Raw genomic sequence first — 18,736 nt, 5'->3', positions numbered from 1 at the left:
TTAAAGGGTTGACAGTATTTAAGTAGATCTGTGTGTGTGTGTGTGTGTCTGTCCACCTGAAAACATAACTGATATGAAAACAACCTCCTGGTTTCTCTATGGGCCTTTGTGCTACCCTCCAACATGCTAACAGTGCTTTTATTGTTCATTCATTAATGTTTGTTTACTTGAGATCTTAATGACTACAGAAACTACAAGCCTTGTTGTTAAACCTTATAAATAATATACGTTCAGCACATAAAATAATAAATGTATATGATGACACTGTCTCATTAAGGTGTGTGTTGTGCCAGGGGCACAAGAGAGGACAGGTTAGAAAATATAGGAAAACATGAATAACATGCAGCTCACACATGTTTATAAAGAAATGGCTACAGGAGGAGGGTTGTGGAGTTATCACAGGGCAAAGCTGCAGACTTTCACTCAGTAAACACACACGTTGGACAGGATTAGCTTTAGTTTTACTCACTGTTTACGTTTGTTTGGTGCCACTCTTTCGTTATTTTACAAAAATACATAGATACGTTTGGGAAAATGTGGTTTTGATCAGATTAGATTAATAATACGTTGTTGATACACACTGATATTTCAGGCAGCACTATATTTATGAAGTCCTCTGACATTTCTGTTTATCCAACTTAAAACATTCCTGTTAGGGTTAACCTCAGGTTACAAAAACAGCCCTGCGCTTTAGATAGCTTACTTTCCGGAAGTTGCTACATGTGACTGTGTGACGTGATCATCTGACTTCATGACTCTCAGGTTTACTTTTGAAGCTCTTCCTGGACAGTGTATGTTTAAACGGAAGCTGAGCCCACATAAGGAGCTAAAGAGGAGGCGTAACCTTAAATTGGCTCACATTTAGTAACCTGATGCTGTACGAGGAAGGGACTAAAAATAACACAAGCTGTGTTTAAAACACGCCAATCAATAGATAAATATACCTGTTCAGGGTTTGATCAACAATTTCTAAGATAAGACTCACTTTTTGGTGGATACAATATCAATTCAATATACACTCAATACAGTACACACATTATGCAGCATAATTTGTGTATTTTTTATTATTTTTTTAAAGAAATTTGTGTTTGCACTTGTTCATTAAGTTTTTGTTTAATGTCTTTTCAGTGAAACAAGCCTTTCCCTCCTCCTCTGTGAGTCTGAACAATCACCATGAAACAAGACATGGAGGATGGTGAGAAACACACACACACACAGCTGTATCAGCTTCCCCTGGAACATCTGACCTCCATTGGCAGCATTCATTGTTCATTGTCGTTTTCAATCTCAATCCTGACAGAGGGCTTAATTTGAATTTAATCTGGTCTAAAACCTAATTCTCCCTCTGTGGGGTCAGGCCTTCTCTGTAATGTTAATCCCGTCTGTCCGTTTTTCACCTTCTGCTCGCAAGAATCTTCCAAATTCAAACATCTGCTGTGATACTACAGACTGCAGTCAATGCAGTGTTCTTGCCTGTTAGGATCGGTTGTTAAGTGTCTCCACAGCAAAGTTTCAGCGCATTTCTCTCAGAATTAGTTAGTGTTTTATTTATATAGATGAAAGAAAACACAATGCAGCCGCAGGCATTTTAGTAATGTAAGACCAGAAATTGTTTCCTGTGTTCAGGTGTCAGTGAGGTGCTGTCCGGTGTGGTTGAGGATGTCGGTCATGCCGTCAGTAAAAACATCAATGGCGCCGAGCTGTTGCAGGAACTGCTGAGCGCGCCGTGGCTGCACGCCCTGCTGAAGGTACCCGATCCAACAATCCTGCAGTTGTCTGCATGTCTGTATGCAGACTGATGATGTCATTTCCTTTTCCCAGATGTATGAGTGCCTGTTGCAGTTCCAGAGGCTGACACCAAGCCCCTTTCTGCCTTACGCATTAGGACTCTCACATGAGGTGTATCTACACACAGACACACAGACACGCAACCAGCAACGCAAGAAGAATTCAAAGCTTTAACTAGTTGAAGTTGAGCTGATTTAAATTGGTTTCTTACCATTTAACTGTGTATTCCTCTTACTGCTCATCAGGTCTTGACTATAATACAGAAGTCTCACTGTCCTTCGGCTGAAGCTAGAGAGCTTCACAGCCTCCTCGGCTCACCGCACATCCAGGTCTGTGTACTCATAATATTTATTTTAGGCACTCATATAGTCACTGATGTTGACTTCTGTGTCTGTTGCCATCAGGCTCTGCTGTCATCACATGACCGTGTTGCACAGTCAGACTATGAACCAGTCTTACCGCCGCTGCCTGATGATTTACCCGAGGATGAGGAGGCCATGAGGATTGTTTGTCTTGTGAAGAACAACCAACCGCTGGTGAGGGATGTTTTTATTTATGGTCTTTCTGTTTTTGCTGTGTTATGTGAAACAAGATTTCTTAATTTCTTTTTAATAATGTGTTTTTTGTGCGATGTTGCAAAAGATTTACAAAAACAAAAAATCCTGCTGCAGTTTGAAACCTCTCATCTTTCATTCACCAAGAGTGTAGAAGAGCGCAGAGGCAGTTTGGGAGATGGGGTAGAAGTGATTCGTAGCCGGTGGAGCAACCTGCGTCGCCTCACGTTGAAACACCTCGTCCCGGCGAGGAGGGCGTGGTCAGGCGAGGAGCTCAGAGCCTCTGAAAGCAAAGCCAGGCTTTTGCCATTTCCCAAAGGAGGCCAGCCCCGCCCCTTTCTCCCCCGCTATCAGTCCACAGGAAGTTGCTGTTTGTGTCCGCAAACTGAAGGACATTGGAAGAAAGTGCGCAACCAATCAGCTCCCTCAGTCTTTAGTCCTGCCACCTGGACTGGTAAGAGGAGGGATAAACGTCAATCCATGCGATCCCCAGTCATCCCTGATTACATCCATTCATTTTTGTTTTGGCTCATCTTTCAGAAGAAGTTGCATCAGTTCATCCATCATGTTTCTTCGTTGTTCTTCCCATCATTTGACTTTATTTGGAATTTTCTTACTGTGAGTGTTGCTGCACTGTTTTTTTTTCACTTCTTTGGTCCCCCTGTGTGGTCGATCATTTTCAGGTCAATCCAGGGATGATGGTGGGTCTACTGGAGGAAGCAGTGAGGACTACGCTTACCCTCCTGCACCAGTCCCAGCATACAGTCTCAGCCTTCCCAACTCTCCCATCTTGTACAAAAAGGGTGTTATGGGGGCACAATCAAGGAACATTCCCACACCGGGAAGAACCCCCTCTAGTCCTGGTCTCAGAGTCCACACTGCACCATGTAGTCCTGCAACTCAGCGTTCAACACGACAGCAAGGGGTGAGCACTCTTCCTACCCCTAATAGGCAACACCGGTATCAAAAAGGGCCTCAAGACAAAGAGCTTCCTTCTGTGCACTCTGCTACTCTGCGTCACAATGGATGCAACAAGCAACCAAAACAGGCGAGAAATGTGCAGCAGCAGCCCAAACACCATCGGCCTCCTCAGCCTCCTAAGCTGTCCAAACAGTGCAGCGTGGAGGAGCTCAGGTCCACCGTTCATACAGTGGCCAGCACTTTTCAGCACAGCAGTGAGGACGTACGCCACCTTGGCCAGAAAATGGTGGCAGCAACCGAGATGATCACAGACAACATGGAAGAGAATGCGCAGGCGCTAAACCTGCTTGCTGAGGTGGTCGACAAGCTCCAGGGGATCATTGTGGCTAATAAACATCAGGAGTTATCACCGCCGTGCAGGCCAAAGCATCATCCTGTACCTCCTCCAAGAGTCTCCTCTCTACCTCCAAAGGTAGTCCGCAAACCTCCCACACCGTACCCTCGACAGCTCTCACCTTCCTCTTCCTCTTGCTCCTCGTCTTCCTCAACTACATCCTCTGGGTCTTGTGCAGATGGCTTTGCAATGTCTCAGAGTCCAAAGCAATTGAATGGAGCCTCCGATCAGAGGGCAGGTGTTAGTGGCAGTAATGGACAAGTGAGGTTCAACAAAGCTTCTCTGGAGGACCAACAAAACTATAACAGCACCGGCTGCTTGAAAACAAAGAAGAAGAAAAATAAGTAGCCAAAGTGGAAGCAGACTCTTCTATTTTGCCTGCTGTGGTATTAGTAATAGACTATAGACCCTGATGGAAATACCTCCAGGTCTTTAAAAGCTTATGACCAAGAAGTGCATCGATCCCAACCATGACTTTATCAGTTCTTGGACAACAAACACTTCCCAGAGACCGGTTTTCTGATTATTGGAGTAATCCCTCAAAGGGGCAAAGACAGACGTTACAAGGTACAAAAAATGACGCTTCGTTCATCTGTATTTCCCATTTTTCATCCCACCATCCTCTAAGTTCATTTTGACATTTTTATATCAGCTGTATTTCATTCAGTCTCAAACCACATTCACATTGACAAGACACAATCTCTCTAAAGAATCAGTAGGAATGTAAGCTGGAGAGAATAAAGAAGAGAAGAAATGAAACAAAAGAGGATCAACCATCGAGCCTAGTGGAACTCCATCTCTCCTCATCTCATTTACAGCATGGACACACAATATGTAAACTTCCTGTCTAAGAACTTTGGCACTGTCAGAAAGTCCAACCCTGGTTTGTTTAGTCTGGCTATGAATATCATGTCAGCAACAGCAACAATAAATCATAAATCGTGTAAATATTTCATAAAACCACAACATGTATTAACATCATCTGCTTCCACTCTCAATCAGTCATTGATACTGTGTCTAGTCAATGTTGTTAAATTTGAAGTCACTGTCTGTTTGTCAGGGTGCAACAATAAAGAGAGACGAGGAGACAGGATGCATTTACATCGCCCGGGTGATTCATGGAGGACTGGCTGACCGCAGTGGTGAGATAGATCTCCGTAAATAAAGTGTGTGTGTGTGTGTGTGTCAGCAGGACTAGACACGGCTTAACAGTGTGTGTGTGTGTTAGGTCTCCTTCATCCTGGTGATCTACTGATAGAGGTGAATGGAAATCCAGTGGCAGGACTGGAGCCAGAACAGGTCATCCACATCCTGGTATGTCATGTGAAAAACAGCTGTTGACAGACATGTTGTTTTTCGAACTTTTAAAATAGATGATATTATAATGTAGTTTCTTTTGGAAAACTATTTGTACATAATATAAAAAAAACTAAGAAGTAGAAAAGATTGAAAAAAATAGTAATTTACTAAGTATTTGCTTCTTTTTAATCTCCCTGTCAGATTAATTCCCAGGGCACCATCTTGTTTAAAGTTATTCCAAATCCAGCTCAGATCAGCACCTGCCAGAAACCGGTGAGAAACACTCACATCATACTTCACACAGAAGAGCAATAAACACATACGTCTTTTACACTGACTATAAATATAACTATATTTTGTAATTCAGGTGTACATGAGGGCCATGGTGGACTACTGCCCCCTGCAGGACTCCTCCATCCCCTGTCCGGATGCAGGAATGTCATTCAGCAGAGGAGATCTGCTGGAGGTGGTCGACCAGACAGATGGACAGTGGTGGCAGGCCAGGAAGCTGCTGTCTGCCACGGCCTGCGCTGGTCTGATTCCCTCTGCCAGCATGCTGAAAAGGTGACGCACACACACACACACACACACACACACACAGAACGAGCTGCAGAACTCAGAGGACCAGCACAGGAAGCTTTTACCTTATTGTACTTGAAGGATCTGACCTCTTCTCCTGTTTGCAGCTGTCGTGTTTTTCACGTCTCTCTGTCTGTGTCTGCAGTAAACAGAGGGAGCACTGGTGGTGTCAGCCATTACAGGTTCACACCTGCATCCAACCCTGTAAGGACTCATTATTATCACTGATACTACATGTGCATTAGTAATATACTCAGCTGCTAGTTCTTAAGCAGTTTATGGTTTGAACTGGATGGGTAAACTCAGCACATGAATCAACAGCTTCGGCATGAACAGTTATAACAAGAAAATACTGATCATTTCTACATTTAATATACTGAAATATGCTGAGTACCGGTAGCTGTTAGTTCTTTGATTTACAACATGTGACCATGTCATTTTAAGTCAGCGTGTCTGAGAGTTTTCTCTCTCTCTCTATTTCCCCCGTGTGTAAATGTTAATGCTGCGGTCCTCAGTGAGCCTGTCTGATGATGGTGGGTTCATAATATTGCTGCTTTAACAGTTTGTTTGTATGTAAATGTGATTAAATAGTCCATTAGGCAGGTAAATTAATAGATACATTCCTAGTTATTCCTATAGTAACGTTATGTGTGAACTGCAGTTTAGAAATGTGGCACAAACATAGTGTTATACACGAGGAGTGTTAAGTCATCATGTTATCACTAGTTTGTGTATGAATAAGCTTTGAGTGACATCAGTCTGTATCTATGTCTCCAGAGGATAATCCTACACATGCAGAGGACAAACGCATCATAATGGGTAAAACATGTCAGACACACTCATCAATATATTTATTGATACAGTCTGTGTGGACTGACGTTCAGTTTGTTTTACTCCTTATCAACAGATCTGGAAGAAATAAACTTTGGTAGGTAAGTCTGTCAAGACTTGTGTAATGTCTGATTAACACTAATGAATCCTTCTTCTGATTTTCATGTTTTCTTCTTTGTGTTGTTTATTGATCTTGCAGTGAATTCATCGTTTTCTCTGTTTGATTTGTGTTAACTTGTGTGCTTAATGAAGATTAGCATTGATTCTTTAGAAGAGAATAAAGAGTTTAACTTTTTGTTTCCTTCAGAGGAGGCTGACTCTGACATCACTGATGGAATCTATCTGGGTAAGACACATTCAATGATCACATGATGAACACACACAGCAAGTGACTGCTCTGCGATAAAAGAATAAACAGAATGGAAACAATTTGCTTCTTACAAAAGAATTCTTAGAGCCTTTGTCTCCGCCTGCTGGCAGTGAGAGTAATTACAGAATTAGAACCAACAAGACACCAAGACATATTCAATAAATGAGTAGCTGAGGAGCGTTTTCTTCATCAGCTGGTTTCCGGCGGAGCTTCCGTCTTTGGAGGAGGACGTCTTTCAGGAAGAGACGACAGTCCTGCACCTCCTGCTCACCCAGCAGCAACGCTATGTCCACCCCCTATGAGGAGGTAGCTTTGTACCAGCGCCCCCTGCAGGAGAACCACAGGCTCATCATCCTCATTGGTGAGTGATGAATGAGTTAAATGAAATGCTTCAAAATTCAAATATACTGTATCTTTATACATAATTCACGTCACATTTTCAGTGATTTATTTTTCATCCGGTTGTCTGTCATGTTTATTCTCCAGTACGTTCATCACTGTCTACATTCATGTTGTGAAGTGAAGCCATTAATCGGTCAATGTTCTTCTGCACAGGCGCCTCTGGAGTCGGAGTTAATAAACTGAGGAAGAGACTCATCAAACTCAACCCGTCGACTTTCCAGGGACCCGTACCTTGTATGTGTCTATTACCACACTTCTTTAAAATGCTCCACAATCAGCTGCAGAGTCACATCTAAAGACACAAAAGTCCATTTTCCTTCATGTTGCTTCATTTATGAGTGTTTATGTGTTTTTATCCCAGATTCATGTTTTAATGTGTCTTTCCCATTCCCCCTTTTTAGCGGAGTTACCTCATGTATCTGCATTGTGCTCACAGTATCATGTCCATCTCTGTTCCTGCAGACACCACACGTCCACTCAGACCCGGGGAGCAGACGGGCAAGGAGTACCACTTTGTCACCAAAGAGCTGTTTGAGTACATGGTGTGTAACCACAGGTGGGCTTCTCTGTTCTGTCTCACATGTTTGTGGTGTGCTGATTTTTATTTCAATGTATATTAATATTTTGTTGAATTTGTTTGTGTGTGTGTTCAGGTTTGTGGAGTATGGGGAGTGTAAGGGACACCTGTACGGGACCAGCATTGATGCCATCGATGAGGTGCTGAAACATGGAAGGATGTGCATCGTCGACGTAGAACCACACGTGAGTTACATAAAGAAGAGAATAATAATCAAATTACATGTTCATGTTTTTTTCCTGCTAAATTTTGTTTTTATGGTTTATTGCTGTTTCTTGTTTGTTTGTTTGTTTTAGAGCATCCAGCTGTTGCGGACGAGGAAACTGAAACCCTACGTGATTTTCATCAAACCACCCAGTGCAGAAAGACTGAGACAAACACGGAAAGACGCCCGAATCATCACCAGCTACACCATCAACAGACCTTTCACTGTAGGAAAAGAACGTACAGACTTCCTAATTCATTGTCTAGAGGAGAGTGAATCACCGTTTTCCCTTTCTGTGCATGCAGGAGGACGACTTTGTGGAGCTTGAAGAGGCGTCGCAGCTGATGGAGGCGAAGTACAAACAGTTCTTTGACAGCGTGCTGGTGAACGACGACCTGCAGGACGCCTGCATGCAGCTCTGCTCCATCATCCAGCAGGCGCAGGACGAACCGCAGTGGATCCCCGTCAGCTGGGGCCGACCCGAGTGAAGCAGCAGGAGGAGCAAGAGGAAGAGGAGGAGACAAAACAAAGAAGGGATGAGATCAGCAGCAAAAGAGAGGAAAGAGAATGTGGAGAGACATCCAGGTGTAGAAAAGAAAAGCAGGAATAAGAACATGAAGGTTATGACATGATGATTTTAGCTGAGTCAGAAACACACTGATGAATAACAAAGGAAAGTATTGAGGCCTGTGAAAGCCTCTGTCAGTGTTGGCAGCACGGTAATGTAGCAAATTAGCTTCAGGCTAGAAGAGCTTAAATATGTAAGACTATAGTTACCTCATGTTGACTGTTTAAAGCTGTGCTTACAAGAATAATCCTTTTCAAAAAATAAATCCTAAGTTTTGCTTTTTTTTTAATGTGTGTGTTTTATTCAGCTAAAATACATTTTATGAATTGATCATCTGCAGCCTAAAATAACACATTTATAGGCTGAATTTGCAAGTACATAAATAACTGGCATTTACACAGCAGTGCCCCCTCTACTGGTGATGTGAATAAGTGCATCACCATCATGACAGTATAAGGATCAGTAAGCGGTGAAACATGTTTAGAAAAGTCTGATTTTTTTAACTGTTTTTGTTTTGTCCTTATTAGAAGCTGACATCTTTGAGACGAGAATCATGTGACGGCCTGTGTGCTGCTGAGCATGAAATCATTAGTTTGTGTCACAAAGTGTTTTATTCACCTCTGTGTCTCAAAAGGTGTTTTGTGTCATTGTGTCTACTATGTACCAATCTTCAGTTTTACCAGAAACAATACTGATGAATTAACTGTGTAAAAAGTGACTTTCACAAGACCAGCACACGATCAGCACAAGACTTTGTCTGTGGTGAGTATGTCTCAGTCGTCTGGTTCATTTCGTCCATGTGAACGTACAGACCGAGTTACTGTGTGTTTCTCCAGGCTCTTTGATGTGTCTTGTGCTGAAATCAGTGTCAAGCTGCTGGAACAGATCGAGGCCTTCAGCCCTCTGAACGGCTGTGATGACTGTGTGACGGTGAGAGCCAGACCTCTGTCTTATTTTTTACTCACAATTCCCTGCACTAAGGTAGGTATATACTAGGAATTGGCCTTAGTGAACTGGATCTAAAGTTGTGCAACATTATACATGCTTTGATGCTTGCATGCTTTATAGACAGCTCTTAATTCACTCCTGCGTTCTTTCTGATGGCCAGCAGGGGGAGACTGCTCATTGAAGCCTATAAGGACATGCCAGGGTTGTTTTAAACATCCATATGGCTGCCTTGTGACTGTACCCACAGCTTGTCCCTCTGCCCGTCTCTAGCGCCACCCTCCTGACTTTAAAAACCAAGATGGCAACAGCAAAAAATGTCAAACTTGAATCTTAATAGCCTTCAAATTTTCCTTATAAATGACCAAACATATTTTTATTTTGCTTTCAGAGTCAGTCTGCTTCTTAAAGTATAACATGATAATACAAATGCAGAAATATGAAAACAAAGTTTGAAGTGCAGCACTGCAAAAATAATCCTTCTAAATACATTATTTATTATTATTATTATTTATTTATTTATTATTTGAATTTAGAAGAATCCAATTTATTGAGTAACATATAATGTCAATGTCAGATTTATTTATATAGCACATTTATAAGGGCATCGCCCACCAAAGTGCTTAACATTAAAATACATAAAATAAACTCAAACTACACTCAACAAAAATATAAACGCAACACTTTTGTTTTTGCTCCCATGTTTCATGAGATGGACTTGAAGATCTAAACTTCATTCCAGATACACAATATTACCATTCCTCTCAAACATTGTTCACAAATCTGTCTAAATGTGTGATAGTGAGCACTTCTGCTGTGCTGAGATAATCCATCCCACCTCACAGGTGTGCCACATCAAGATGCTGATCTGACATCATGATTAGTGCACAGGTGTACCTCAAACTGCCCACAATAAAAGGCCACCCTGAAATGTGCAGTTTTGTCTCACAGCAAAATGCCACAGATGCCACAAGCATTGAGGGAGCGTGCAATTGGCATGCTGACAGCAGGAATGTCAACCAGATCTGTTGCTCGTGCATTGAATGTTCATTTCTCCACCATAAGCCGTCTCCAAAGGCGTTTCAAAGAATATGGCAGTACATCCAACCGGCCTCACAACCGCAGACCACGAGTAACCACACCAGCCCAGGACCTCCACATCCAGCAGGTTCACCTCCGAGATCGTCTGAGACCAGCCACTCAGACAGCTGCTGAAACAATTGGTTTGCATAACCAAACAATTTCTGCACAAACTGTCAGAAACCGTCTCAGGGAAGCTCAACTGCATGCTCGTCGTCCTCATTGGGGTCTTAACCTGACTCCAGATCGTCGCCGTAACAGACTTGAGTGGGCAAATGCTCACATTCGATGGCGTCTAGCACGTTGGAGAGGTGTTCTCTTCACGGATGAATCTCGGTTTACATTGTTCAGGGCAGATGGCAGACAGCGTGTGTGGCGTCGTGTGGGTGAGCGCTTTGCTGATGTCAATGTTGTGGATCGAGTGGCCCATGGTGGTGGTGGGGTCATGGTATGGGCAGGCATCTGTTATGGACGAAGAACACAGGTGCATTTTATTGATGGCATTTTGAATGCACAGAGATACCGTGATGAGATCCTGAGGCCCATTGTTGTGCCATACATCCATGAACATCACCTCATGTTTCAGCAAGATAATGCACGGCCCCATGTTGCAAGGATCTGTACACAATTCTTGGAAGCTGAAAATGTCCCAGTTCTTGCATGGCCAGCATACTCACCGGACATGTCACCCATTGAACATGTTTGGGATGTGCTTGACCGGCGTATACAACAGCGTGCACCAGTTCCCACTAATATCCAGCAACTTCGCACAGCCATTGAAGAGGAGTGGACCAACATTCCACAGGCCACAATAGACAATCTGATAAACTCTATGCGAAGAAGATGTGTTGCACTGCATGAGGCAAATGGTGGTCACACCAGATACTGACTGGTTCTGAGTCCCCAGACCGCCAATAAAGCAGAAACAAAATGCACATTTCAGGGTGGCCTTTTATTGTGGGCAGTTTAAGGTACACCTGTGCACTAATCATGATGTCAGATCAGCATCTTGATGTGGCACACCTGTGAGGTGGGATGGATTATCTCAGCAAAGCAGAAGTGCTCACTATCACACATTTAGACAGATTTGTGAACAATGTTTGAGAGGAATGGTAATATTGTGTATCTGGAATGAAGTTTAGATCTTCAAGTCCATCTCATGAAACATGGGAGCAAAAACAAAAGTGTTGCGTTTATATTTTTGTTGAGTGTAATAAAATACATAAAAGTGCAGTAAAATACAATGAAACAAAGATACAATCATGAAACATAAAATCCCCAAGAGCTGCCAATACTCAGGCAAAGGCCAAGATGAACAAGTAAAGTAAATAATATAAAGTACATTTTGTTTTGCAGGATTGTCTTCACCAATAAAATAAATACAATAACTGGAAGTCAAAAGGTGAAGTTTTATATTATTAAACTCCAGTTTCTGTCCTCGGTTCCATCAAGTAGAAAGCTGAGGTTGAAATCTTCACCCAGGATTCATCAAACAACACATTTACACAGTGATTCCTGTTGTCTTCATTCAGTTCATGAGTCCTTATAACATCAAGGAATGGCTGACAGAGTTTCTCTGCTTTTTTAGCAGCTATTTCTTTCAGCCTGCTGTTCAAGTGGCTGCTGACTTCCTCTGCCAGAAGCTCTTCATAAACCACTCTGTAGTATGGAGGGCAGAGAGAAGGGCAGCACTTGTAATAGACTCTTCTGATTACAGCAATGTTCCAGAGAAGCAGAAAACCACAGATCACACCAAGGCCCCAGTCCTAGAACACAAACAGGTGTCTGTGTCTCTGTCGGTGTCAGTGTCTCTGTTGGTGTCTGTGTCTCTGTTGGTGTCTCTGTCAGTGTCAGTGTCTATGTTGGTGTCTCTGTCAGTGTCTCTGTTGGTGTCAGTGTCTCTGTCGGTGTCAGTGTCTCTGTTGGTGTCTGTGTTGGTGTCTGTGTTTATGTTGGTGTCAGTGTCTCTGTTGGTGTCAGTGTCTCTGTTGGTGTCTGTGTTGGTGTCTGTGTTTATGTTGGTGTCAGTGTCTCTGTTGGTGTCAGTGTCTCTGTTGGTGTCTGTGTTGGTGTCTGTGTTTATGTTGGTGTCAGTGTCTCTGTTGGTGTCAGTGTCTCTGTTGGTGTCTGTGTTGGTGTCTGTGTTTATGTTGGTGTCAGTGTCTCTGTTGGTGTCAGTGTCTCTGTTGGTGTCTGTGTTGGTGTCTGTGTTTATGTTGGTGTCAGTGTCTCTGTTGGTGTCTGTGTTTATGTTGGTGTCTGTGTCTCTGTTGGTGTCAGTGTCTCTGTTGGTGTCTCTGTCGGTGTCAGTGTCTCTGTCGGTGTCAGTGTCTCTGTTGGTGTCTCTGTTGGTATCAGTGTCTGTCTGTGTCCGTGCCTCTGGTTCCATCAAGTAGAAACCTGAGGTTGAAATCTTCTGCCAGGATTCATTAAACGACACATTCCTGTTGTCTTCATTCAGTTCCTGAGTCTTTATAACATCAAGGAATGGCTGACAGAGTTTCTCTGCTTTTTCAGCAGCTATTTTTTTCAGCCTGTCGTTCAAATGGCTGCTGACTTCCTCTGCCAGAAGCTCTTCATAAACCACTCTGTAGTATGGAGGGCAGAGAGAAGGGCGGCACTTGCAATAGACTCTTCTGATTACAGAAATGTTCCAGAGAAGCAGAAAACCACAGATCACACCAAGGCCCCAGTCCTAGAACACAAACAGGTCAAGTTCAAATATGATCCTTTAAAGAGATCCTTTCTTTTGTATATGTAATAACAAAATTAGCACTTTTTTGCCAGTATAATTTTGCCAGTATAACTTTTTTGCCATAATAAACACTTCCTGCTCATTGATACTTACAAGAGAGTTAGTCTTATAGCCGTCTGCGATGCGTTCCTCATCGTAGCTTAGAATTTTTTTGGAATGGAAGTCCAGTCTGATTCTGGTTGAGGTTTGTCATCAGACAAAAGTACCAGTCTCCATTGAACAGGACAGCAAAGACCCACACAGCACAAGTCTTATACACTCTACAAAATAAATATAACAAAAGCTGAACAATTTAGCAAATAGCAGGTTTGTCACATCTTCTGTTGATATTAGTAATATTTTACTATTTTAGATCAACAAATAGCACCTGAAACAGAATACTAGAGTTAATACATCCTGTTACTTGAACATCACCGTTAGCTATATAATGAGTGTGTCCAAGCCTCTTCTGTTGTTTTGGATAATTTGCTGTGATCAGAAAAGTTTATAAAGACAGGTCCTGGCTCAGAAGGAAGAACCTTCCTGCTGACAGTCGGCCGGGTAGAGGAGGAGAAGAAGAGGGAGACAGGACAGAGAGGATGAAGGAGAGAGAGAGAGAGAGAGAGAGAGAGAGAGAGGAACAAACATGCAGCAAACATCATACATTACAGAGAACAAACATCACACCAAGGCGTTGATGAAGATTCTCAGTCATCCAGGTCATCATACGTAGAGAAGATTGAAGCAAGGCGTCTGGACTTGTAGAGTTTTCTAGAAGACTTTTCGCTGCTCATCCAAGCAGCTTCATCAGTTCAGAACTGATGAAGCTGCTTGGCTGCTTGGATGAGTAGCGAAACGTCTTCTAGAAAACTCTACAAGTCCAGACGCCTTGCTTCAATCTTCTCTACATCACACCAAGGCCGTAGTCCTAGAACACAAACAGTAAAAAGTTCAGTAAAGATCCTTTAAAGAGTTTCTTTCCTTTTATAAGTAATGACAAGATTATTGTCAGTGAGGGCTTTGAGAGCTTTGAGTCAGTGAGAGCCATTACTTATGGCTGCAGACCTTGTTAGTCTTTGTGTCATGTGGGTCTTTTCTGTCCGATACTTTTGTCTGATGACGAACTTCAACGTGAATCAGAAAGAAATTCCATGCAGACCAAAAGAAAGTCTGAGCTATGAGGACCATCACAGATGCCTATAAGACTGAATCACTTGTAAGTATCAGCAATTGTGATTTAAAAGGTAAAAATAATTGCTAATTATCCCCCGACCTGCTGATGAAGTGTGTTGTTCTGTGGGTTGTTAGATTGTCTCAGCACATCCTTTTCTGGTCATAGTAATCATTTTGTTGTGTTACTCATTAAAGGCTCTCCTTAAAGAATGTGTTTTTATAATAGACCTTTTTTTTGTTTCCAGGACAGAGAAACTCTGTCAGCGCCACCTTGATGTTATAAAGTGAAAGAAGACCCTTTGAATGAGTTGTTTTCTCAAACCTGGAAAATGATGTCATCCCAAGATTTCTACTTGGTGGAAGCTGAGACAGAAACTGCAGTTTAATTTTTGGTTTTGATGACATTCATTTGCTTATGACTGCATGTCACATGCAAATTCCAGGTGGCAGAATGTTTCCGTGTCAGGATGCAGACCGTCAGAGCGGTCATGTAGTGCCATGAGCATAATAAACATGTTTTTGTAGTGCATTCTTGTTTTTTATGAAAAGAGAGACGCAGCAACAGGAACAGCATGAGGCTGATGGCTGTAGCGGATAACATGGCAGCTGCAGAGTGAACCAGCTGCCATGTTATCAGGTGCCTTGATGCTGTTGTGCTAACCATTGCACCACTGTGCCATCCTAGTCCACTGTTCCTAGTCCATTGAATTTTCTCATGCTCTGAAAAGTAAAATCAGAAAGTGAATAAAGAGAAGCTGACAGATGAGACAGAGTAATGCAGCAAGTTTTCCAGGATAAATAAGAAATGGCCACAAATAGATGTTATTACTTTGAATTGTATTCCCAATCCATGGAGTTTACAGTGAGGTTTAGACCCCTTTGACTCTGCCAGCCTGCACAGAGTTTCAGGGTTTTCAAAGTGACAAATAAGCACATTAGGCTGCACTTTTCTCATGCTATCACTCCATTTTCTAACACAGTTATAATAATAATTCTAATAAAACCTATAAAGGCACAGTGCAGATAAAAAGAAACTGAATGTTTAGACACAAGACAGAGCGGTGCAGCAGCAGGTAAAATTACATGTAGCTACGAATATATCACATTGGATTTTATTTCCATGCAAAAATGTAGTTTTTTGATTTGTGCGTTCCAACACAGGCATTAAAAAAAGAAAAGGATAAAAAAACACTCTGTGTGTGTGCATAGAAAACCCAGGTCTACCAGCTGTCTGCCTTTTGTCAGAGGTTATGCTCAGCTGACTCTCGGTGTCAGATCATTTTGCCTTTTATGGGCAGGTGTGGAAGGCTGTACAGATATGCTGCAGACATGATGTGTGTGAGCTTTACTAATATTTTTTGTAGAAAACAGTGTGTGGTAGGTCAGAGATATGATGGTCAAACGTCATGGTTAAATATAATACAGACATGTTTGTAGTGGGATCAATATTTGGCTGCAAAGGGCCAATAAAATAAATAAGAGCAGCAATAAAGCTGCAAAGAATACAAATTAAAACAATAAGTAGAATAGGCTAGTGCTTTATTCATCCCAAGCTGGGAAATTCCACTGTTGCAGCTACAATATACAGACACTACAGTATTACAGTGTAAAACATTTACAGGAAATTACAGATATTTTCTTGTAAACATGGAAAATATATTTACATATACAGCAGTGGACAATTGAACTGAAAAGCAGGAGGTTTATATTGTGGTATTAATATATTTTATTTTATAGTCAAAGTATATCATAATGCATTATGATAATCATATCATAATGCTGTTAGTTGACAATAAATGTACTAATAAGGAAACACAATGCAAACAGCTAAGAACAAAATGAATATTTTACATTAAATCAGCTTGTTTCAAATTGTGTCCAAATGGTGTAGTAGTTTAATATACAATGTAAAATATTTGAGACTCAACATTTTAATCAACAAATAGCACCAGAAGACACCTAAAACAGAATACTACATCCTGTTGCTTTAATGAGAATGAAGAAGAACTTGAACATTGCTTAATGAGTGTGTCCAAGCTTGCAGACAGAAAGCTTCAATCAATATTGATACCTAAATAGACAAGGGTGAGTCTAAATATCGATAGTATCAATACTAAAGTAAGGATCAGTATTTACTCGATACTAGCGTGATGAGATCGATATTTCTGTGTTTGTTTCTCTTAATACCTTCAGCAACATTCCTCGTATTTACTCGCGGTGCAAACAGCGCTCCTGCTCAGTGCTCAGGCACACTCCGCCCTTCCCACTCCGTCTCCGCTCTGCTGGAGCCCAATGGCTGGAGTGCAGTGATAAGACATGCAATTTTAGCTGAATGACTGAAATGTCATCATATATCACCAGCTGAAATAAATGTTTTTATTCAAAAAATTCCAAAATATATCTAATAAAATAATATGACATGTATTTCGGTATATGGTTAGTATAATTATGCTTTTGTGATAACTGTTGAAGGATCTTTACTCTTCATTTTTAGGCTCCATGCAGAGTTATTTGTTTTGTTTGTTATTTCACCTACAGTTCTTTTGTTTGCAGCTTGATTTACTTAACAAAAGTTTCTTGTTTATTATTATTCTGCTAATCACGATCCAAACTAATTAAAGGCAAAAAAAGAATTATTCTAAGATAATGAAATTTCAAAGTATAAGTATTGGTATCGCCGATACCGGCCCTGTATTTACTTGGTATCGTATCGATACTGAAATTTTCACCCCTAACTTAGACATTTAATTTATGTGGAATTATCTTCACAAATTATGACTTGGGTCTCTGGTCTGTGTCACTGTCTCTGTCTGTCTCTCTCTCTGTGTCTCTTTGTGTCTGTGTTGGTGTCTCTGTCAGTGTCACTGTCGGTGTCTCTGTCCGTGTCACTGTCTTTGTCTCTGTTGGTGTCTGTGTCACTGTCCGTGTCACTGTCTTTGTCACTGTCTTTGTCTGTGGCCCTGTTTGTGGCCCTGTTGCTGCTGGTGTCCCTGACTGTGGCCCTGTTGGTGCTGTTGGTGCTGACTGTGGCCCTGCCTGTGGTCCTGTTGCTGCTGGTGTCCCTGACTGTGGCCCTGCCTGTGGTCCTGTTGCTGCTGGTGTCCCTGACTGTGGCCCTGTCTGTGTCCCTGTTGGTGCTGGTGTCCCTGTCTGTGTCACTGTCTGTGTCACTGTCTGTGTCACTGTCTGTGTCCCTGTTGGTGTCTCTGTCACTGTTTCTGTCACTGTCTGTGTATGTGTCACTGTCGGTGTCCCTGATTTGTAGAAACTTGAGGCTGAAATCTTTTTCCAGGATTCAGAAATAGGCCCATCTAAACCATTTACTTCACGAGCCCTTATAGCATCAACATGTGGCATACAGATTATCTTTGCTTTTTCAGCAGCTATTTCTTTCAGCTCGATGTTCAAATAGCTGCTGACTTCTGCTGCTAGAAGGTCTTCATAAACCACACTGTAGTATGGAGTGGTGCAAAGGGAGGGGCCACGGGGACAGCAAGAACGGCAAGGGGAGGAGTCATCAGGACAGCGAGGGGAGGAGTCATCAGGACAGCAATAGCGTCTTCGGGTCTCAGCAATGCACCAAATAAGCAGAAAAACAGAGATCACACCTAATCCAATGTCCTAGAACAGAAAGAGATCAGTTATAAAAGATTATTTGAAGAGAGCTTTTGATATCTAACAGAATGAATTTATACCTGCTAATAATCACAAGTGTTGACACAAAACCCACAGACCAACACATGAGTAGCAGGTCAGGCGACCCACAGATGAATGGTAATCATTATAAACTTTCCATTTGCTGATTTACTTACAAGAGAGTCAGTCTTATAGGCAGCTGCGATGCGTTCCTCCTCAAAGCTCAGACTTTCTTTCCGTTTGCATGGAATCCCAGTCTGATTGATGTTTAAGTTTGTCTTCAGACAAAGGTACCATTCTCCATCAAACAGGACAGCAAAGGCCCACACGGCAAAAACACTGAAAAGTGTCAATATACTGCTGCACCAAAAATTACTGAAGTATTTATACCTAACAAAACAATAGCTGCTTGAAAAAGACCTTCGTTTGTGAAACGGCTGAGCGATGTGCAGAACAAAGGTGAGGATGACAGGAGGAAGACCCATGTACAGCACAGTGTTCACATTATCTGCTTTGCAAGAGCAAACAAATGCCAAGTCAAAAATGTACTGTAGGATGAAGACGAGGATGATCAGCAGTAAAGTACTCACTGCATTTTTAATTACGTCAAAAAAATTAGTAAAATTAGGATCATGAGGCATGATGGCTGCTCCAGTTGTGTGATCGTTGTTCAGAGGTAA

The 18,736-nt window shown here is 42.0% G+C and overlaps 1 protein-coding gene across 1 annotated transcript; it reads left to right on the top strand.

The window, feature by feature from the left end:
* The first annotated feature begins 1,173 nt into the window (after positions 1 to 1,173).
* LOC114426233 (MAGUK p55 subfamily member 4-like) lies at positions 1,174 to 8,587 on the top strand. The gene is made up of 19 exons (XM_028393496.1): positions 1,174 to 1,195; positions 1,627 to 1,748; positions 1,822 to 1,899; positions 2,034 to 2,117; positions 2,193 to 2,324; positions 4,718 to 4,799; positions 4,886 to 4,971; positions 5,158 to 5,229; positions 5,324 to 5,520; positions 5,681 to 5,739; positions 6,051 to 6,068; positions 6,313 to 6,354; positions 6,638 to 6,712; positions 6,930 to 7,097; positions 7,292 to 7,372; positions 7,601 to 7,694; positions 7,792 to 7,900; positions 8,012 to 8,146; positions 8,226 to 8,587. The coding sequence occupies exons 1-19, from the start codon at positions 1,174 to 1,176 to the stop codon at positions 8,406 to 8,408; spliced, it is 1,839 nt and encodes a 612-aa protein (XP_028249297.1). The 3' UTR covers positions 8,409 to 8,587.
* The last annotated feature ends 10,149 nt before the right edge of the window (positions 8,588 to 18,736 follow it).

This window comes from Parambassis ranga, chromosome 21 (assembly GCF_900634625.1).
Source record: "Parambassis ranga chromosome 21, fParRan2.1, whole genome shotgun sequence".
NCBI lineage: Eukaryota > Metazoa > Chordata > Actinopteri > Ambassidae > Parambassis > Parambassis ranga.
This window is presented reverse-complemented; position numbering and strand designations above follow the sequence as displayed.

Coding starts and splice junctions, on each gene's coding strand:
- LOC114426233 (XM_028393496.1), top strand. CDS start 1,174: ATGAAACAAGACATGGAGGATG. Junction 1,749..1,821: donor GGCTGCACGCCCTGCTGAAG/GTACCCGATCCA, acceptor TCCTTTTCCCAG/ATGTATGAGTGCCTGTTGCA. Junction 5,230..5,323: donor TCAGCACCTGCCAGAAACCG/GTGAGAAACACT, acceptor TTTGTAATTCAG/GTGTACATGAGGGCCATGGT.